This window comes from Theropithecus gelada, chromosome 9 (assembly GCF_003255815.1).
Source record: "Theropithecus gelada isolate Dixy chromosome 9, Tgel_1.0, whole genome shotgun sequence".
NCBI lineage: Eukaryota > Metazoa > Chordata > Mammalia > Primates > Cercopithecidae > Theropithecus > Theropithecus gelada.
The window spans coordinates 65,683,790-65,706,292 of NC_037677.1; the positions used below are offsets into that span (position 1 = coordinate 65,683,790).

At 42.1% G+C, this 22,503-nt stretch overlaps 1 protein-coding gene across 1 annotated transcript in view; it reads left to right on the top strand.

The window, feature by feature from the left end:
- Window positions 1-22,503, top strand: part of DNA2 (DNA replication helicase/nuclease 2) — a 62,099-nt gene that overhangs the window by 21,583 nt on the left and 18,013 nt on the right. The window contains exons 6-13 of the mRNA XM_025395920.1: window positions 604-823; window positions 8,026-8,143; window positions 9,299-9,461; window positions 10,950-11,144; window positions 16,332-16,562; window positions 21,061-21,177; window positions 21,256-21,365; window positions 21,600-21,709. Of these exons, the coding sequence (XP_025251705.1) occupies window positions 604-823; window positions 8,026-8,143; window positions 9,299-9,461; window positions 10,950-11,144; window positions 16,332-16,562; window positions 21,061-21,177; window positions 21,256-21,365; window positions 21,600-21,709 (1,264 nt within the window). The remainder of the gene's footprint in view (window positions 1-603; window positions 824-8,025; window positions 8,144-9,298; window positions 9,462-10,949; window positions 11,145-16,331; window positions 16,563-21,060; window positions 21,178-21,255; window positions 21,366-21,599; window positions 21,710-22,503) is intronic.

A 22,503-nucleotide genomic window follows, 5' to 3' on the forward strand; every position in this document is an offset into this window, starting at 1 on the left:
CCCAGCAGACAACTCATTCTTAATCAGTGTAATCTAGTGTTATGTGAAGGAATACATCTCTCATTTTTTAGGGTGCAACCACATGCAAGCCATTATATACTAATTTGCATAATAATTATATATCAGAATATTTAGATTGGAATTGTGGCTCTAGCAATTAAAGTAGCAAGACGGTTGTAATCTAGGCCTGAGAAAATAAGGGCCTGAGTTAAGAAGATTATAGTAGGAATGACTGAAAGGAACAGATGATAAATACTGAGAAAGACTAAATTCCATGAGCAGAACCTGTAGGACAGTGGTTCTTAAACTTGAGCATGCATCAGAATTGTGGAGGGTTGGTTAAACAGATTGCTAGGCCTCACCCCTAGAGTTTGTGTTTGAGTAGGTTTGGAGTGGGTCTTTGAGGATTTACTTTTATAGCAAGTTCTCAGGTGATGCTGATGCTACTGGTCAAGGGATCACAGTTTGAAAATCACTGCTGTAAAAGTAGGTAGACTCTTTCCCTCCCCACATTCTCTGTGTGTAATAGACAGTCAGAGCCAGCAGATGTGAAATGAGCTAAGTGTTCTAATTAAGTGTTTTTGTGCTTTTTTTTTTTTTCAGGCCAAGTGATAGTAGTAAGGATAATTCAACATGTAACATTGAAGTCGTGAAATCAATGGATATTGAAGAAAGCATTTGGTCCCCTAGATTTGGATTGAAAGGCAAAATAGATGTTACAGTTGGTGTGAAAATACATCGAGGGTGTAAAACAAAATACAAGATAATGCCGCTGGAACTTAAAACTGGCAAAGAATCAAATTCTATTGAACACCGTAGTCAGGTATAAATGTTAATAAGAACATTGTCTGTTTTATACTTTTAAAGATGCAGTCTGCTTTGTATATTTTGGTTCAATTCAGGTCATTTTTATTTCAGTTTCATGTACTTTTCCATTTATATACATTTAGGGTACTCAACTTGTTTTATAAATATATACATGCTACAGTAGAAATGTTTATCAGCCAAGTAATGTAACAGCTGAATTTGTAAGCCAATGTTGCCAGATTTAGGCTGCCAAACGAATCTAAGCAGATGCTCCTAAGAAAAATAATTATTGGCTTGGTGTGGTGTTGGGAGGATCAGCTGAGCCCAGGAGTTCAATACCAGCTTGGACAACATAGCAACACCCCGTCTCTACAAAAAAAAAAAAAAAACAAAAAAATTAGCCAGGCATTGTGGTGCACACCTGTAGTCCTAGCTACTCGGGAGTCTGAGGCCAGAGGATAGCTTGATCCCAGAAGTTTGAGGCTGTAGTGAGCCGTGATTGCCCCAAAGCACTTCTGCCTGGGCAAAAGAACAAGACCCTGACTCAAAAGAAAAAAAACGATACAAAATTAGCCGGACGTGATGGTGCATGCCTGTAATCCCAGCTACTTGGGAGGCTGGGGCAGGAGAATCATTTGAACTCGGGAGGCGGAGGTTGCGGTAAGCTGAGATCGTGCCATTGCACTCTAGCCTGGGCAACAGGAGTGAAACTCTGTCTCAAAAAAAAAAAAAAAAGAAAGAAAAGTTGATGTAAATTTATTCTTTTATTTCCAACCTTTATGTGATTTTATATTGATTTTTATCTGAGATGAAATACAGAGATCTGTCTTACCATTATGTTAAATTCAAGTTTTAAAAATTATTTTAGGCCAGGCATGGTGGCTCACCTCTGTAATCCCAGCACTTTGGGAGGCTGAGGCGGGCACATCACTTGAGGTCAGGAGTTTAAGACCAGCGTGGCCAACATGGTGAAACCCTCTCTCTACTGAAAATACAAAAACTAGCTGGGCGTGGTGGTGTGTGCCTGTAATCCCCAAGGCTGAGGCAGGAGAATCACTTAAATCCAGGAGGCAGAGGTTGCAGTGAGCCAAGGTTGCACCACTTTACTCCAGCCTGGGTGACAGAGTGAGAGTCCATCTTTAAAAAAAAGTTATTTAGCCGGGTGCGGTGGCTCACGCCTGTAATCCCAGCACTTTGGGAGGCCGAGGCGGGTGGATCACTAGGTCAAGAGTTGGAGACCAGCCTGGCCTCCATGGTGAAACCCCTTCTCTATTATAAAATACAAAAATTAGCCAGGCATGGTGACTCATGCTTGTAGTCCCAGCTACTCTGTAGGCTGAGGTAGGAGGATCACTTGAACCCAGGAGGCGGGGGTTGCAGTGAGCCGAGATCATACCTCTGCATTCCAGCGTAGGCGACAGAGTGAGAATCCGTCTCAAAAAAAAAAAATTATTTAAAAAATTACGGTGGCTCACGCCTGTAATCCCAGCACTTTGGGAGGCCGAGGCGGGAGGATCACAAGGTCAAGAGGTCGAGACCATCCTGGCCAACCAATATGGTGAAACCTCTTCTCTACTAAAACTACAAAAATGAGCTGGGGTAGTGGCACACGCCTGTAGTCCCAGCTCCTTGGGAGATGGAGGCAGGAGAATCGCTTGAACCCGGGAGGTGGAGGTTACAGTGAGCTGAGATCGTGCCACTGCACTCTAGCCCGGGCGACAGAGCGAGACTCTGTCTCATAAAAACAAAACAAAACAAAAATTGGCCGAGTGCAGTGGCTCACGCCTGTGATTCCCAGCACTTTGGGAGGCCGAGTGGATCATGAGGTCAAGAGATCGAGACCATCTTGGCTAACACAGTGAAACCCCGTCTCTACTAAAAATCCAAAAAAATTAGCCGAGTGTGGTGGCAGGCGCCTGTAGTCCCAGCTACTCGGGACGCTGAGGCAGGAGAATGGCGTGAACCCGGGAGGCGGAGCTTGCAGTGAGCCGAGATTGTGCCACTGCACTCCTGCCTGGGTGACAGAGCAAGACTCCGTCTCAAAAAGAAAAAAAAAATTATATTTCTCCTTGATAAACAATTTTCTGTTGTCCTTCAAAATTATTTTTAATTTACATTAATTATAGTGATTTAACAAATCAGTTAACACTAAGTTGTGTTTTATTTTCTGATTATCGTTATCCCCTCTGCCGATCTCTGCTTTGGCTATCTGTAGTATGTCTTCATAGAAACTTTTTTATTTTTTATTTTTGAGATGGAGTCTTGCTTTGTCTCCCAGGCTGGAGTGCAGTGACGGATCTTGGCTCACTGCAACCTCCACCTCCTAGGTTCAGGTGATTCTCCTGCATCAGCCTCCCAAGTAGCTGGTACTACAGGCATAGGCCGCCATGCCCAGCTAATTTTTTTGTATTTTAGTAGAGATGGGGTTTCACCATATTGCTCAGGCTGGTATCAAACTCCTGAGCTCAGGCAATCCATCTGCCTCGGCCTCCCAAAGTGCTAGGATTACAGGCGTGGGCCACCAAGCCTGGCCTGTAGAAGCTTTTGTTTTTTTATTTTGTTTTATTTATTTATTTATTTTGAGATGGAGTTGCACTCTTGTTGTCCAGGCTGGAGTCCAATGGCACGATCTCGGCTCTCCACTACCTCTACCTCCTGGGTTCCAGCGATTCTCTTGCTTCAGCCTCCCGAGTAGCTGGGATTACAGGCATGGGCCACCACACCTGGCTAATCATGTGTTTTTAGTAGAGATGGGGTTTCTCCATGCTGGTCAGGCTGGTCTTGAACTCCTGACCTCATGTGATCTGCCTGCCTTGGCCTCCCAAAGTGTTGGGATTACAGGCGTGAGCCACCGCGCCTGGCCCATAGAAGCTTTTAAATCAGCAAAGATAAAACTAAAAGATAGTAACATTATTATATTTTTATGATATAATATTTGCTAAGGGAATAAATAATAAAACAAGAGTTGATAATATAACTTAAATTTCCATTGCCCTTACAATTTTGCATATTATTTGAACATATATAAAATAAGGTTCAAAATACTGACTTGTATAATCAGATATTAAAGAGACTTTCTCTATTAAATCTTTCTTGCAGGCTGGGCGCGTTGGCTCATGACTGTAACCCAACACTTTGGGAGGCCGAGGCGGGCGGATCACCTGAGGTCAGGAGTTTGAGACCAGCCTGGCTAATGGAGAAACCCTGTCTGTACTAAAAATACAAAAATTAGCCAGGTGTGGCAGCGGGTACCTGTAATCCCAGCTATTTGGGAGGCTGAGGCAGGAGAATTGCTTGAACCACCTGGGATGCAGAGGTTGCAGTGAGCTGAGGTTGCGGCACTGCACTCCAGCCGGGCAGCCTGGGTGACAGAGGGAGACTTTGTCTCAAAAAAAGAAAAAAAGAAGTCTTTCTTTCTCTTCTTTTTCTTTTTTTTTTTTTTTTTTCTGAGACAAGATTTGGTTCTGTCACCTAGGCTGGAGCGCAGTGGCTCGATCTTAGCTTTGCAACCTCCGCCACCCGGACTCAAGCCATCTTCCCACTTCAGCCTCCCAAGTAGCTGGGACTAGAGGTGCACACCACTACGCCTAATTTTTTTTTTTGAGACTGAGTCTCACACTGTTGCCCAGGCTGGAGTGCAGTGGCGCGATCTCAGCTCATTGCAACCTCTGCCTCCCCGGTTCAAGCGATTCTCCTGCCTCAGCCTCCTGAGTAGCTGGGATTACAGTCCCCTGCTACCATGTCCAGCTAATTTTTTGTATTTTTAGTAGAGACGGGTTTCACTATGTTGGCCAGGCTGGTCTCGAACTCCTGACCTCGTGATCTGCCTTCCTCAACCTCCCAAAGTGCTGGGATTACAGGCATGCGCCACCGTGCCGGCCTTATGCCTGACTAATTTTTGTATTTTTTGTAGAAATTGAGTTTTGCCCTGTTGCCCAGCCTGGTCTCGAACTCGTGACCTCACATGATACTCCCACCTCGGCCTCCCAAAGTTCTGGAATTACAGGCATGAGCCACTGCACCCAGCCTTTTGCTATTAATTGTGTACCAAATACTGAAGGTTTTCACAAGAACTTTACATTTGGGAATGAAAAGTAGGGTAACTTTGTTTCACCTATTATTAGATTTTGTGTAGGTGTTGGAAGTGGAAGAAAAAATATTTCCCCTTTTTAAAGACTTGAAATTTTTACTTTGATAATACAGAAATAACTGAAATTACAAACTTAAATACTTGGCTAAATTACAACCCTCTTGAGAAAGGAAAATTATGCCAATAGAAGAAAGGCTGTTTTTGAAGTCAAAGATCAGAAGGAATGTGTTTTGTGTATATGAGACTGAAATTTTTAAATTGATTTTTAAAATCACAAGTTTAAATGAAATCACTTTGGCCGGGCGCGGTGGCTCAAGCCTGTAATCCCAGCACTTTGGGAGGCCGAGACGGGCGGATCACGAGGTCAGGAGATCGAGACCATCCTGGCTAACACAGTGAGACCCCGTCTCTACTAAAAAATACAAAAAACTAGCCGGGCGAGTTGGCGGGCGCCTGTAGTCCCAGCTACTCGGGAGGCTGAGGCAGGAGAATGGCGTGAACCCGGGAGGCGGAGCTTGCAGTGAGCTGAGATCGCGCCACTGCACTCCAGCCTGGGCGACAGAGCGAGACTCCGTCTCAAAAAAAAAGAAAATGGTCCTGGAAAAACTGCTGGAGAGACAGTGAAATGAAGGGAGGAAAGTCATGCCTGAAAAAAGATGAAGATATTGATCCATNAAAAAAAAAAAAAAAAAAAAAAAAAAAAAAAAAATGAAATCACTTTATAATGCTAAACAGGAGCTAAATATAAAAGCATTTTAGACTGGCACAGTGGCTCACGCCTGTAATCCCAGCACTTTGGAAGGTCGAGGTGGGTAGATCACTTGAGGTCAGGAGTTTGAGACCAACCTCACCAACATGGTGAAACCCCATCTCTACTAAAAAAAAAAAAAAAAAAAATTAGCTGGGTGTGGTGACATGTGCCTGTGGTCCCAGCTACTTGGGGGGCTGAGAATTGCTCAAACCAGGGAGGCAGAGGTGGTAGTGAGCTGAGATCGCGCCACTGCACTCCAGCCTGGGTGACAGAGCCAGACTCCATCTCAAAAAAAAAAAAAAATAAAAGCATTTCAATATCTTAAGTGATCTAGATTCCAAGACTTTTTTCCATTGAGATTGTTGCTCTAATTCGCCATTGCTTCAAGGTAAAGAATATTACTGTATTTAATTTTGTTCAGTTGGAGATTTTATTTTTGCAAGAAGTGCAAGAAAATTTTAATAATAAAGTAGTAATTCTTGTATTAAAAAAATGAGGAAATTTGCTAGAACAAGGCTTAAAAAATTGGAATTTATATTGCATATTTATTATGCAAGAGACAAGACATTGAAAAATTAATTATGATAGTTCATTATTATGTTGGGTATAAGGAAAAAACCAAGGTTCCCTGCTTAAAAGATTTGACTTTTTAATTTTGATAATAAGAAAAGGTTTAAGAAAGTTTTTTTTTTTCAGATGGGGTCTTGCTATGTTGACTTGTAGCTAAAGCTGTTACATGAGCTAAAAGGACTATTTTTAACTTGTCTTAGATGGTTTCTCCCAAGAATTTCATGAAACCTAAGGTGGTTAATGACATTTCATACTCTGGAGAAACAAACTCTGTAGAGTTAGTATTACTTGTCATAGTAGCTATCATGTAAATGATAGTCATTTTTGTTTTGGTTCATTTATTTTAAATGGAGAAAATAGTGTCTACAGACTGTTAACTTCAAAATGTAAATCATAGTTTGATTAATTTCCTTCTTCAATTTATTGGATATCTAAATATTTGCTTTCTAAGAAAATTCTCTATAGGATTCTTGGTTGTCCAAGTAAAACTGAGAAGCAGAACTATGTTTGTTTTGTGTAAATTAAATTTTTATTTTTTTTTAAGACAATATCCTTCTGTTACTCAGGCTGGAATGCAGTGGCACGATCTCGGCTCACTGCAGCCTTTACTTCTCAGGGTCAATCAATCCTCCCACCTCAGCCTCCTGAGTAGCTGGGACTATGGACGCACATCACCATGCCCGGCTAACTTTTTTTTTTTTTTGAGATGTAGTCTCCTTCTGTCCCCCAGGCTGGAGTGCAGTGGTGTGATCTCGACTCACTACAATCTCCGCCTCCCGGGTTCAAGCAATTCTCCTGCCTTAGCCTCTCAAGTAACTAGATTACAAGCATGTGCCATCATACCTGGCTAATTTTTGTATTTTTAGTAGAGACAGGGTTTCACTATGTTGGCCAGGCTGGTCTCAAACTCCTGACCTCAAGTAATCTGCCCGCCTCAGCCTTCCAAAGTGCTGAGAGTTTAGTTATGAACCACCACGCCCAGCCGTACCTGGCTAATTTTTAAATTTTTCTACATACATCTCTTTTTGTAGAAATGGGGGTCTCACTATGTTTTTGTTTTTATGCTTTTAAATTTTTGTTGGCACTTAGTAGGTGTATACATTCATGGATTACATGAAATATTTTAATACAGGCATGCAATACGTAATAATCATATAATGGTAAATGGGGTATCCATCACCTCAAACATTTATTATTTGTGTTACAAATAACCCAGTTATACTCCTTTAGTGATTTAAAAATGCACAGTTAAATTATTTTTGACTATAGTCACTCTGTTGCGCTAGCAAATACTAAGTCTTATTCATTACTCTTTTTTTTTTTTTTTTGGTACCCATTAACCACCCCCACTTCTCCCCCTGACCACCCTCACTATCATTCCCAGCCTCTGGTAACCAACCTTCTACTATCTGTCTCCATGAATTCAATTGTTTTAATGTTTTGCTCCCACAAGTAAATGAGAACATACGAAGTTTTCTGTGTCTGGCTTTTTTTACTTAACATAATGACCATCAGTTGGTCTCACTGTATTGCCCAGGCTGGTCTCAAACTCCTGGGCTCAAGTGATCCTCCTGCCTTGGCCTCCTGAAGTGTTGGGATTGCAGGCCTGAGCCACCATGCCTGGCCTAGATTAAATGTTTGACATCAAATTTGTCGTGTTATCTTTACCAGTTTGGCTCATGTTACTTTTTAAATAGAAATAGCTTTATTGATCTTTTGACTTTAAAATTATGTGTTGGTTGCAAGACAATGTAGGGAAATACAAGAAGTTACAGTTTTGTTTGAGCAAATGTCAATGTTTGCACAGGTTGTTCTGTACACTCTCCTAAGCCAAGAGAGAAGAGCTGATCCAGAGGCTGGCTTGCTTCTCTACCTCAAGACTGGTCAGATGTACCCTGTGCCTGCCAACCATCTAGATAAAAGAGGTTGAGCTGTTTTCTTTTAGTTGTACTTCTTTGCCCATCCCCTACTTCAGCTTCTGGTGATACATATTTATACCTGACAATCTACTCACAGTACTTACTAGGTTATAATTTGTAGCTGTGGGTTTTTTGTTGTTGTTTTGTATGTGTGTATTTTTGTTTTTGTCTTTTGAGATAGAGTCTCACTCTGTTGCCCAGGCTGGAGTGAAGTGGCACAATCTTTTCTCACTGCAACCTCCACCTTCTGGGTTGAAGCAATTCTCCTGCCTCAGTCTCTTGAATAGCTGGGATTACAGGCATGTGCCACCATGCCTGGCTAATTATACTTTTAGTAGAGATGGGGTTTCGCCATGTTGGCCAGGCTGGTCTTGAACTCTTGGCCTCAAGTGATCTGCCCGCCTTGGTCTCCGAAAGTGCCGGGATTATAGGCATGAGCCACTGTACCTGGCTAATTGTGGTATTTTTAAAAAATAAGTTTAATAATATACTCCATAGTTGAAAACATTATTAATCTTTTAAAATTTTATTATGCAAAACTTTATTTCAAACTTTCTATTTTATATTAAAGAAAGATATTCTAGATAGCTGTATTTATCCTCAGCATTCAGCTAATACCAACTTCACGATGCTTACTAGTTATGAAATACATAGTTTAAAGAACTTATAAAGTGAACAGAAACTTAAAGGAAATGTACCAACATGTTGTTATTCTAGTATAGTGGGAAATATGAATACTGTTTTCTCCTTTTTAAAATGTTTTTATTTTTATTTATTTTTTTGAGACCGAGTTTTGCTCTTGTTACCCAGGCTGGAGTGCAACGGTGTGATCTCAGCTCACCGCAACCTCTGCCTCCCGGGTTCAGGTGATTCTCCTGCCTCAGCCTCCTGATTAGCTGTAACACAGTCATTCGCCACCAGTCCCGGCTAATTGTGTATTTTTAGCAGAGACAGAGTTTCACCATGTTAGTTAGGCTGGTCTCGAACCCTTGACCTCTGGTGATCCGCCCTCCTCGGCCTCCCAAAGTGTTGAGATTGCAGGCGTAATCCACTGCGCCCGGCCCTGAAATGTTTTTAAATCTGAAAGTTTTACATATGTAGTGAAAAATACATAATAAACTTTATTTAATTCTTAAAAAGACATTAACCTTTTTTTCATAGAATTATTAAAGCTAAGAAACCAGATGGCATTCTCATTGTTTCACCGTATTAGCAAATCTGCTACTAGACAGAAGACACAGCTTGCTTCTTTGCCACAAATAATTGAGGAAGAGAAAACTTGTAAATATTGTTCACAAATGGGCAACTGTGCTCTTTATAGCAGGTAAGTATTGTCTACCAAAGGCATTATTTCTAGTTGAGTATGAACTCAACTAAATATATTTAAAATTGGTGGCCAGTCCAGCATTGGTAACATCATTTTCGTTATTTTTCCTTTATATTTTCCTTTGTGTGTATTATTTCTAAAATTAAGATAATAGGGGGGAAAAAAAAACCACAGTACTTTTTTTTTTTTTTTTTTGAGACGGAGTTTTGCTCTTGTTGCCCATGCTGCAGTGCAATGGTGCTATCTCGGCTCACCACAACCTCTGCCTCTCCGGTTCAAGCAATTCTCCTGCCTCAGCCTCCTGCGTAGCTGGGATTACAGGCATGCGCTACCATTCCTGGCTAATTTTGTATTTTTAGTGGAGAAGAGGTTTCATCATGTTGGTCAGGCTGGTCTCGAACTCCTGACCTCAGGTGATCCACCCATCTCAGCCTCCTGAAGTGCTGGGATTACAGGCATGAGCCACTACGCCCAGCTAATTTTTTGTATTTTTAATAGAGATAGGGTTTCACCATGTTGGCCAGGCTGGTCTTGAACTCCTGACCTCAAGTGATCTGCCTTGGCCTCCCAAAGTGCTGGGATTTTAGGCTTGAGCCACTGTGCTAGGCTGAAGTTCACAGAAATACTTTTTTTTTTTTTTTTTTTTTTTGTGACAGAGTCTCACTCTGTTGCCTGGGCTGAAGTGCAGTGGTGCAATCTTGGCTCACTGCAGCCTCTTCCTCCTGGGTTCAAGCAATTCTCCTGCTTCAGGCTCCCGAGTAGCTGGGACTACAGGTGTCCACCACCACTCCTGGCTAATTTTTTGTATTTTAATAGAGACGGACTTTCACTATGTTGCCCAGGTTGGTCTCGAACTCCTGAGCTCCGTCAATCTGCCCACTTCGGCCTCCCAAAATGCCAGAATTACAGGCGTGAGCCTCTGTGCTCGGCCTTACATAAACACTCTTTAAGGTGTTTTTTCAAGGGATCTCTTAATGGCAGAGGACTGTGAACCGTAGGAAGTCTGGGCACATTTCTTTGAAATCTTATGTTTATTGTCAGTGTTTTGTATGCTGTCCTATAGCATGTTTGTTTCTATAGAAAATATTTTAATCTGGTGTTAAGCAAAATCCAAATGATTCTCCATGTTTTTATGTGTACCTACGTCACTGAGCTGGGTGTACAGATTGTGATTTTTGAGAAATGAAGTTGTATTAAAAGCCAAAACTTGTTGCATATGGGAATGAAGATTAGAGTATACCCAACCTGAGTTGTTTGGGGGATAGTCACTGAAGGCAAAATAATGCAGTATTGAGTTTCTTACACATTTGTTTTATAAAAAGCCATATGGCTTATAAAATGTTGAAATGACTTTTAAGGAAAATTAGGGGCTGTGGTTATGAGTTATGATGATCATATATGTGTTCTTATTTTGGAATTATCTCACTTCATGCCCAGCCAGGGAAATGGTTTATAAGCATCTCTAACTTGGAACTTTATATTTAGAGCAGTTGAACAACAGATGGATGGTAGTTCAGTCCCAATTGTGATGCTGCCCAAAATAGAAGAAGAAACCCAGCATCTGAAGCAAACACACTTAGAATATTTCAGCCTTTGGTGTCTAATGTTAACCCTGGAGTCACAATCAAAGGATAATAAAAAGAATCACCAAAATATCTGGCTAATGCCTGCTTCGGAAATGTAAGTAGTCCATTTACTACAGTAAGATTTCAGTAGTTTGGATTAGTTAGTGAGGTGGCATTTGGAATTTATGACAAATACAGGTTATGTAGCATGTTATAGATAAGTGATTTCATTTATTCATGACAACTGCAGATAGCTCTTAGTTGTTGCTAAGAAGAGCACCATTCCTGTGTATCCTATGTGCTACAATGATTGCTAGTTACTAATAAAGTTTCAGTAGGCTAGATATGCCTCAAGAAATGTTGTTTTTTTTTTTTTTTTTTTTTTTTGAGACAGAGTATTGCTCAGTTGCCCAGGCTGGAGTGCAGTGGCGCGATCTCAGCTCACTGCAAGCTCCGCCTCCAGGTTCACACTATTCTCCTGCCTCAGTCTCCCAAGTAGCTGGGATTACAGGCACCCGCTGCCACGCCTGGCTAATTTTTTGTGTTTTTAGTAGAGATGGGGTTTCACCATGTTAGCCAGGATGGTCTCGATCTCCTGACCTCGTGATCCGCCCGCATTGGCCTCCCAAAGTGCTGGGATTACAGGCGTGAGCCACCGTGCCCAGCCAAGAAATATTGTTTTAAAAATTACTTTTCTTTGGGAGGCCGAGGTGGGTGGATCACCTGAGGTCAAGAGTTTGAGACCAGCCTGGCCAACATGGCGAAACCCCGTCTTTACTAAAAATACAAAAATTAGCCGGGCGTGGGGGCGAGTGCCTGTAATCCCAGCTACTCTGGAGGCTGAAGCAGGAGAATTGCTTGAACCTGGGAGGCGGTGGCTGCAGTCAACCAAGATCGTGCCATTGCACTCCAGCCTGGGCAACAAGAGCAAAACTGTCTCAGAAAAACAAAAACAAAAAATTAGCTGGGCGTGGTGGCAGGCGCCTATAATCCCAGCTACTTGGGAGGCTGAGGCAGGAGAATTGCTTGAACCTGAGAGGCGGATGTTACAGTGAACCAACATTGCACCACTGCACTCCAGCCTGGGTGACAGAGCGAGACTCTGTCTTAAAAAAAAAAAAAAAATTACTTTTGTTGGGGCGGTGGGTCATGCCTGTAATCCCAACACTTTGGGATGCTGAAGCAGGTGGATTGCTTGAGCTTTGAGTTTGAGACCAGCCTGGGCAACATGGCAAAACCCTGTCTCCGTCGGGCGCGGTGGCTCACGCCTGTAATCCCAGCATTTTGGGAGGCCGAGGCGGGCGGATCACAAGGTCAGGAGATCGAGACCACCCTGGCGAACACGGTGAAACTCCGTCTCTACTAAAAACACAAAAAAATTAGCCGGGCATGGTGGTGGGCACCTGTAGTCCCAGCTTCTCTGGAGGCTGAGGCAGGAGAATGGTGTGAACCCGGGAGGCGGAGCTTGCAGTGAGCTGAGATCACGCCACCTCGCTCCAGACTGGGAGACAGAGCGAGACTCCATCTCAAAAAAAAAAAAAAAAACCCTGTCTCTACAAAAAATACAAAAATTAGCTGGGTGTGGTGGTGCATGCATGCCTGTAGTCCTAGGCTGAGGTGGGAGGATGGCTTGAGCCAGAGGTGAAAGTTGCAGTGAGCTGAGATCGCACCAGTGCACTCCAGCATGGGTGATAGATCCAGACCTTGACTCAAAAAAAAAAAAAAAAAATTATTCAAAATCCTGTTAAAAGTTTTCAGTATATACTTTTTCATTGGTGATAACATTATAAACTTGAGTATATCTTAAAGTGAATTGTTATATAGTGTATATATTGGTATAATGCAAATTAGTGTGGCATTAACTTGATTTTTTAAATACTTGCTTTAAAAAAATTTTTTTTTTAACTTTTTTGAGATGGAGTCTCACTCTGTCACCCAGGCTGGAGTGCAGTGGCACGATCTCAGCTCGTTGCAACCTCTGCTGTCTGGATTCAAGCTATTCTCCTGCCTCAGCCTCCAAGTAGCTGGGATTACAGGTGCCTGCCACTGTGCCCGGCTAATTTTTGTAGTTTTAGTAGAGATGGGGTTTCACCATCTTGGCCAGGCTGGTCTTGAAGTCCTGACCTAGTGATCCACCCACCTTGGCCTCCCAAAGTGATGGGATTACAGGCATGAGCCACCTTGCCTGGCCTAAATACTTGTATTTTAAATGTTTATATTTTCAGTAACTTTTGATACAGATGCAAATTTTCTAAAGGTCCATTTCATAGTCCTTGTGGGATTCACTTAAAAAAAAATAAGTCACTTGTAAAATTAGAATTTTTTTTTTTTTTTTTTTAAAGACACAGGGTCACAGTCTACTGCCCTGGCTGGAGTATAGTGGTGCAATCATGGCTCACTGTAGCCTCGAACTTCTGGGATAAAGTTCACAGTCTTCCTGTCTCAACCTGAGTAGCTAGGACCATAGGTGTGCACCACCAAACTTGGCTAACTTTTTTTTTTAGAGATGGGGTCTTGCTATGTGCCCCAGGCTGGTCGTGAACTCCTGGCCTCAAGTGATCTTGATCACCCAAAGTGCTGGTCCACTGCATTACAGCTGTGAGCCACTGTGCCATGGCTAATTTTTTTGTTTTATTTTATTTTACATTATTGTAGAAACAGGGTGTTGCTATGTTGCCCAGTACAGTCTTAAATTCCTGAGCTCAAGTGATCCTCCCATCTTGGCCTCCCAAAGTGTTGAGACTATAGGTATAAGCCACTATGCCTGGCCTAGAATTTATCTTTGCATAGTATTTTTCTTTATGTAAAATTTCATTGCTTTAGCTTCATTTTTTCTTTGCAGAATGAATATTAATGATGTGACTTTAGAAATAATTGGATCATCATTTCCCTAATATTAGACTTTAACACAAGGAAACATTGCAGTGGAGAAAGTTTATGTAATTGTGGATAGACTGCGTATGTGTAGTGAGTATACTATACATATGTAACATTTATGTAAAATTTAATTGCTTTTATTTTTTTAATCTCAGGCCTTTTGTAGTATGTAAAACTTTTTTTTTTTAAGACAAAGTCTTGCTCTGGGCCGGGTACGGTGGCTCACGCCTGTAATCCCAGCACTTTGGGAGACTGAGGGGGGCGGATCACGAGGTCGGGAGATCGAGACCATGCTGGCTAACACAGTGAAACCCCGTCTCTACTAAAGATACAAAATATTAACTGGGCATGGTGGTGGGTGCCTGTAGTCCCAGCTACTCTGGAGGCTGAGGCAGGAGAATTCCATGAACCCGGGAGGCGGAGCTTGTGGTGAGCCAAGATTGCGCCACTGCAATCCAGCCTAGTCAACAGAATGAGACTCTGTCTCAAAAAAACAAAAAAAAAGTAATAAAAAAGTCTTGCTCTGTCACCCAGGCTGGAGTGTCTCGGCTGACTGCAACCTCTGCCTCCTGGGTTCCAGTAATTCTCATGCCTCAGCCTCCCAAGAAGCTGTGATTACAGGCACGTGCCACTATGCCTTACTAATTTTTGTATTTTTAGTAGAGACAGGGTTTTGCCATGTTGACCAGGGTAGTCTCGAACTCCTGGCCTCAAGCAGTCTGCCCACCTCAGCCTCCCAGAGTGCTGGGATTACAAGTGTGAGCCACTGCACCCAGCCAAATTTTTTTTTTTTTTTTGAGATGGAATCTCACTCTGTCGCCTAGGCTGGAGTGCAGTGGCACAGTCTCGGCTCATGGCAACCTCTGCCTCTGAGATTCAAGCGATTCTCCTGCCTCAGCCTCCCAAGTAGCTGGGATTACAGGCATGTGCCACCACGCCTGGCTAATTTTGTATTTTTAGTAGGGATGGGGCTTCTCCATGTTGGTCAGGCTGGTGTTGAACTCTCAGCCTCACGTGATCTGCCTACCTCGGCCTCCCAAAGTGCTGACATTACGGGTGTGAGCCACCGCACCCAGCCTCAAGATTTTTTTAATGTAAAACTTAGTTGTTTTAGTTTCATTTTTTTCTTTCCAGAATGAATTATTATTATTATTTTTTTTTGTGCGGGACGAATTCTTGCTCTGCTGCCCAGGCTGGAGTGCAATGGCGTGATCTCAGCTCACCGCAACTTCCGCCTCCCGGGTTCAAGTGATTCTCCTGCCTCAGCCTCCTGAATAGCTGGGATTACAGGTGCCCACCACCATGCCTGGCTAATTTTGTATTTTTAGTAGGGATAGGGCTTCTCCATGTTGGTCAGACTGGCGTTGAACTCTCAGCCTCACGTGATCTGCCCACCTCGGCCTCCCAAAGTGCTGAGATTACAGGCATGAGCCACTGTGCCTGGTTATAATTTTTTTTATATTACATTTGGGAGCAGGTTATTATGTTTTGTTTTCTGTAATGGTATTATATGTATCAGCCCAAGAAGTCGGGGTATCTACCCTTCAGGGATCAAAGTGCCAATAAAACACCGTGTTTGGAGATCCCAGCCTGTGGGTGCAACAAAGGTGGGGTGCTCCCTAACACTTTCTTGCAAGACTGTTGTTGAGCAATTAATGAAAAACTAATAGAGGGCTGAGCATGGTACCTCAGGCTTGTAATCCCAGCAACTTGGGCGGCCGAGTCTTGTGGGTCACTTGAGGCCAGGGTTTCGAAAGCAGCCTGGCCAACATGGTGAAAACCTGTCTCTACTAAAAACATAAAAAATTAGCTTGACATGGTGGTGTCTGCCTGCAATCCCAGCTACTCAGGAGACTGAGGCATGAGAATCGCTTGAACGGGGCAGGGGTCGGAGGGTGTCTCAAAAAACCCAGAAACTAATAGAATGTTTACTTAACATTTCTAACATTTTTACTGTAGGTTGTGGAAAATGTAAAAATGACAGGCTCAATATTAGTTTTTTTAATTTTTTTGTTTCTTTTTTTGAGATGTAGTTTTGCTCTTGTTGCCCAGGTTGTTGAGCAACAGCGCAATCTTGGCTCACTGCAACTTCCACCTCCCAGGTTCAAGTAATTCTCCTGCCTCAGCCTCCTGAGTAGCTGGGATTACAGGTGAGCACCACCACACCTGGCTAATTTTTTGTATTTTTTATTTTAGTAGAGATGAGGTTTCACCATGTTGGCCAGGCTGGTCTTGAACTTCTGACCTCAGGTAATCCACCTGCCTCATCCTCCCGAAGTGTTGGGATTACAGGCATGAGCCACCACACCCAGCCTCAATAATACTTTTTGGGAGTCAGATGAACAAATAAGTTGTTGGAAAATGCAGACACAATACTTATGTATGTAATATAAACGGAAGTTTTTTCTCTTTGGTCTTTTCATAGGGAGAAGAGTGGCAGTTGCATTGGACACCTGATTAGAACCGAACATGTAAAGACAATTTGTGATGGACAATATTTACATAATTTCCAACGTAAACATGGTGCCATACCAGTCACAAATCTACTGGCAGGTGACAGAGTTATTGTAAGTGGAGAAGAAAGGTCACTGTTTGCTTTGTCTAGAGGATATGTGAAGGAGATTAACACGACAACAGTAACTTGTTTATTAGACAGGTAATGAAATGTTACTTTTTTTTGAGAATATCTTTATTGATATATAATTCACATCTGTGTAGTTCATCCATTTAAAATGTACAATTCACTGGTTTTTATTATATTCACAGCATTGTGCAGCCATCACCACAATCAACTTTGAGTATTTTCATCACCCCAAAAAGAAACCCCCAAGGAAGAAGCCCTATACCCTTTAGTAGTCGCTTCTCATTTTCCTCCAATTTCCCCAGCCCAAGGCAACCACTAACCTGCTTTCTGTCTCTATAGATTTGCCCATTCTGGACATTTTATATAAATGGAATCATGCAATATGTGGTCTTTGGTGACTGACTTTTTTCACACAGGACGCTGTTTTTGAAATTATTCTTCATGTTTTAACATGTATCAGCATTTCATTCTTTTTTTAAAAATAAATTGAGGTAAAATTCATGTAACATAAAATTGATCATTAACCATTTTAATGTGTATTATTGAGTGGCGTTTAGTATATTTCCAATATTGTGTCGCCATCATTTCTGTCTATTTCTAAGACACTTTTATCACCCTAAAAGGAAACCTCATTCCTATTACGCAGTCACTTCCCACTCTCTCCTCCCTGAAGTCTCTGGCAACCACTAAATTGGCTTTGTTTCTGTATGGATTCATCCATTCTGGATATATGATATAAGTGGAACCATACAATATGTGACCTTTTGTGTCTTGCTTCTTTCACTTAACCTAATGTTGGAAAGTTTATTCGTGTTTTAGCATATATGATACCCTCATTTTTTTATGGCTGAATATATTCTGTTGTATGGATATACCACATTTTGTTCATCCGTTCACCAGCTGATGGACATTTGAGTTGTTTCAACTTTTTTTCTGTAATGATTAATATTGCTATGAACATTCACATGCATAGTTTTAGGTAGACATATTTTCATTTCTTTCATTTTCTTTGTAGTTACCTAGGCATGGGTCATGTGCTAATTTCGCATTTAACATTTCGAGGAACTACCAAACTGCTAAAGTTTTGTTTAGTACATTATATTCCATAGTGATGATGTGGACGTAATCTTACCTAATTCTTACAACCGCATGTATAGCAGACAGCATAGATGCCATCCTGTGTTAGCTATAGTGCTTATTTCTCCTTGCATGCTGGGCACTTACTATTTTGTTCTCTCCTTTTTAAAATAAAAATGTTTATTTTTGCCATTTATAGTTGTGATATAAGTATACCCATTTCAGTTACAACAAAGTGGCTGGTTTAAATAAAAATATGTAGGCAGGGCGCAGTGGCTCATGCCTGTAATCCCAGCACTTTGGAAGGCCGAGGTGGGCGGATCACAAGGTCAGGAGATTGAGACCATCCTGGCTAACATGGTGAAACCCGGTCTGTACTAAAAATACAAACAACTGGCTGGGTGTGGTAGCATGTGCCTGTAGTCCCAGCTACTCGGGAGGCTGAGGCAGGAGAATCACTTGAACCTGGGAAGCAGAAGTTTCGGTGAGCCGAGATCACGCCACCGTACTCCAGCCTGGGCAACAAGAGCGAGACTCAATCTCAAAAAAGAAAAAAAAAAAGAGGTTGAGGCTGCAGTGAGCTGAGATCACACCTCTGCACTGCACATAGCCCGAGTGACAGAGTGAGACCCTGTCTTAAAGAAAAAAAAATTGTGGCAGAGAACAATATCCAATTCACTAATAATCCATATTCCCTCTTCTTTCACAGTCAGCTGGATTGTGTTTTCCAGCATTTCTTACAGTTAATACAGGCATGCCTGACCATTTCTTAATGGATAGAGGTCAGCAATTGGGACTCAGTTACATCTGAGTAACTGTAATGGAAATGTCCAGGCTTGTTCCCTACTGATCAGTAATCTTAGTTGAGTCATAACCAGCCCTTGTCTAGATGTCATGATATATTCCAGTTGTCTGCTCAGATTTGTGTATCCTTTGCAGTATTTATTTAGTGTCTACCACGTATTAAGTACTTTGCAAATCCTTGAGGAATTTACGGTCTTGCGTGTAGACATACGTATTTTCTTTTTTTTTTTTTGGAGACACGGTCTCACTCCAGCCCAGGCTGGTGTACAGTGGCATGGTCACAGTTCACTGCAGCCTGGACTTCCTGGGATCAAGCAATCCTTCTGCCTCAGCCTCCTGCATAGCTGGGACCACACATGCATGCCACCATACTCGGCTAATTTTTAAATTTTTTGTGGAGATGGGGGTCTCACGATGTTGCCCAGGCTGGTCTTGAACTGATGGGCTCAAATGATCCTTCTACCTCAGCCTCCTGAAGTGCTAGCATTATAGGCGTGAGCTGCTACACCCAGCTTATTTTCAATCTAATATGATATGTGTTCAAATTGATAGGAACACAGAGGAGAGGTATTTAATTCAATTTTAGGAGGCTCAGGGAAGGCTTTTTTTTTTTTTTTTGGAGACAGTCTCACTGTTGTCCAGGCTGGAGTGCAGTAGCGCAATCTCAGTTCACTGCAGTCTCTGCCTCCTGGGCTCAAGCGATTCTCCTGCCTCAGCCTCCCGAGTAGCTGGGATTATAGGCATGTGTCACCATGCCCGACTAATTTTTATTATTTTTTTATTTTTATTTTTATTTTTTTTTTTTTGAGATGGAGTCTCGCTCTGTCACCCAGGCTGGAGTGCAGTGGCCTGATCTCGGCTCACTGCAAGCTCCGCCCCCCAGGTTCACGCCATTCTCCTGCCTCAGCCTCCCGAGTAGCTGGGACTACAGGCGTCCACCACCTCGCCCGGCTAGTTTTTTGTATTTTTTTTAAGTAGAGACGGGGTTTCACCGTGTTAGCCAGGATGGTCTCGATCTCCTGACCTCGTGATCCGCCCGTCTCGGCCTCCCAAAGTGCTGGGATTACAGGCTTGAGCCACCGCGCCCGGCCTAATTTTTATATTTTTAGTAGACACGGGGTTTTACCATGTTGGCCAGTGATCTCAAGTGATCCTCCCATCTCAGCTTCCTGAAGTGTTGGGATTACAGGCATGAGCCACCGTCTCTGGCCAAGGGAAGCCTTTTCGAAGAGCTAATTCTGAATCTTCATCCTGTGGATTAATAAATTAGTCTGGTGAAACAGTGTGAGAAGAGAATACTATACTGGGCAAACCTGTTGCACAAAGGTGTGATGTAGTGTGACATGAAGCATTCAGGAAAATGCAGGTGATTATGTTATTTCTGGAATATAAAATATAAGGAAGAGAGTTATTAGAGAGATCAGGTCATAGAATGTCTTATATACCATGTTAAAAAGTTTGCCATTCTGGGCCACATAGTGAGACCCCCATCTCTCCAAAAAATTCAAAAATTAGCCAGATGTGGTAGTGTACATGTGTAGTCCCAGTTACTCAGGGGACTGAGGTGAGATAATTGCTTGAGCCCAGGAGTTCAAGGCTGCAATGAGCCATGATCATGCCACTGCACACTAGCCTAGGCAATAGAGCAAGACCCTCTCTCAAAAAAAAAAAAAAAAAAAAAAAAAGAAGTTTAGATTTTATTTATTCTGATGTATTGAAAGGTTTTAAACAGAAGAGTAGAAAATCATTGGATTTGCATTTTCCTTTGGCTACATTATAGAGAATTGAGTTAATTAATGGAAGAAAAACTAAAAGCAAACCTGGAAGCTGTTGCAGTGACCCAGGCTAGAGGCAACTGAGGCAGGGTAGTGTTGGCAGAGCGAATGGAATGTATTTAGAAAGTAAAATTGGCTGATGTTTGGATACTGATTGGGTATGCGGGTTGGGGAGAGAATGAGGGAGAGGGAAGGATCAAGACAGCAGTGCAAATGCAAATGCCATTAATTGTGATCAGGACCAGAGAAGGGGCATCGGGTTCAGCAGGGATGAGGAGGAGTTCGGCTTTGAATGTACTGTGCTTTCATAGCCTGGGTTTAGCTAAGTGGAGAGATTTCACTGCCTACCAAATATCCAAACCCAAAGCTTGGGTGAGGAACCAGGTGGGAGAGGAGTGTGAAGTCAGGCCTAAAGATGGAATTTGGAATTTGGAATTTGGAGGTACGTGAGGGCCTGGGACCCTGGGGAAAACAACGAGAAAGAGTATTACAATGAACCAGGGAAGGGATTCTAGGGAATACCAGGGATTAAGGGACAGATAGAAGAGCGGGAGAAGGTGGCAGGAAAGAAGCCTGCACTCCAGGTTAGAGGAGGGAAGAGCCATGCATTCAGGATCACTCTGGGGATGGTGAACCCATGTTTGATTGCAAGGGTAAGTGAATTTTCAGCAAATGTTGCAGGTTCCCAATTATTAATTGCTTTGACCTTGGTGCCTTGTACCTTCCCCTTCCCTCTGCCTTTTCCCACCAATCCAGGGCCTCATGTTGTCCTTGATTGGCAAGTGTGACTGAGGACTGGTAGCTATTTTAATAGCTATTCTGGCCCATTTATTATTTTAGCAGATAGCAGGATATTTCTTATACAGACTATGCGAAACAGAAAACATTCATGCATATTTGTTTTGTTGTTTTAGAAACTTGTCGGTCCTTCCAGAATCAATTTTGTTCAGATTAGACCAGGAAGAAAAAAGTTGTGATATAGAGACCCCATTAGGAAATCTTTCTAAATTGATGGAAAACACATTTGTCAGGTTTGTAACAATGAGCAAATTTGAATTTCACTCCACTTTTCTAAGGAATATTACTAAAAGTGCTTTTTCACTTTTCAGCAAAAAACTTCGAGATTTAATTATTGACTTTCGTGAACCTCAGTTTACATCCTACCTTAGTTCTGTTCTTCCACATGATGCAAAGGATACGGTTGCCTGCATTCTAAAGGGTATGCTAAAATCACCATGTCTGCTTTGATTAATTTTTCTTGTTTCTATTTGATTTATACTGTGGTCTAATATCTTGATTAGACTTGCAATTACAATGTTTAGACCAAGACTCTTTGGAAATGGTTTTGTATTGAAGAATAGACTTGAATAGAGACTGCTTTTCTGATAAAATAATTAACTTTTCCTTTGAAATTCAACACTCTTTTTCCTGTTATTTTTGAATTTAAATGTAGGTTTGAATAAGCCTCAGAGGCAAGCGATGAAAAAGGTACTTCTTTCAAAAGACTACACACTCGTCGTGGGAATGCCTGGGACAGGAAAAACAACTACGATATGTACTCTCGTAAGATTATTATTCTTCTGCTTAGAAACGAAATATTTGTATCAGCTTCTCCTCAGTTCAGAGGATGTAATATTTAATATCAAAAGGGCTGAATTTTAATTCAAACTGTCATTGTTTCAAATGAACTTTTTGGAATGACATGAGAAATAGTAAAGCTGAATCACAAACAGTTGTAATCATGTTGTAGGTTTCTTGCATTTAGAATTTTCTAAGATCTCTTTCCGTTAGTGGTATGTGATATATATCACTGTATGTTTTCCTTTCCCTTTAAAGATGATGTTAGAGGCTGGGCATGGTGGCTCATGCCTGTAATCCCAGCGCTTTCGGAGGCTGAGGCAGGCAGATCACTTGAGGTCAGGAGTTCGAGACCAGCCTGGCCAACACGGTGAAACCCCATCTCTACTAAAAATACAAAAATTGGCCGGACATAGTGGCGGGCGCCTATAGTCCTAGCTTTACTTGGGAGGCTGAGGCAGGAAAATCACTTGAACCCAGGAGGCGGAGATTGCAGTGAGCCAAGATCATGTCATTGCACTCCAACCTGGGCAACAAGAGCAAAGCTCTGTCCTAAAGGAAAAAAAAAAAAAGTTAGAGATTTTTCTTGGATTTTTTTTTCCATGTCAGTAAATTTCTTTTTTTTTTCTTTTTTTTTTTTGAGACGGAGTCTTGTTATGTGGGCCAGGCGAGGTGGATCATACCTGTAATCCCAGCAGTTTGGGAGTCTGAGTCAGGAGGGTTGGTATTTGAGACCAGGTTGGAATGCAGTGGCATGATGACAGTTCATGCAGCCTCAA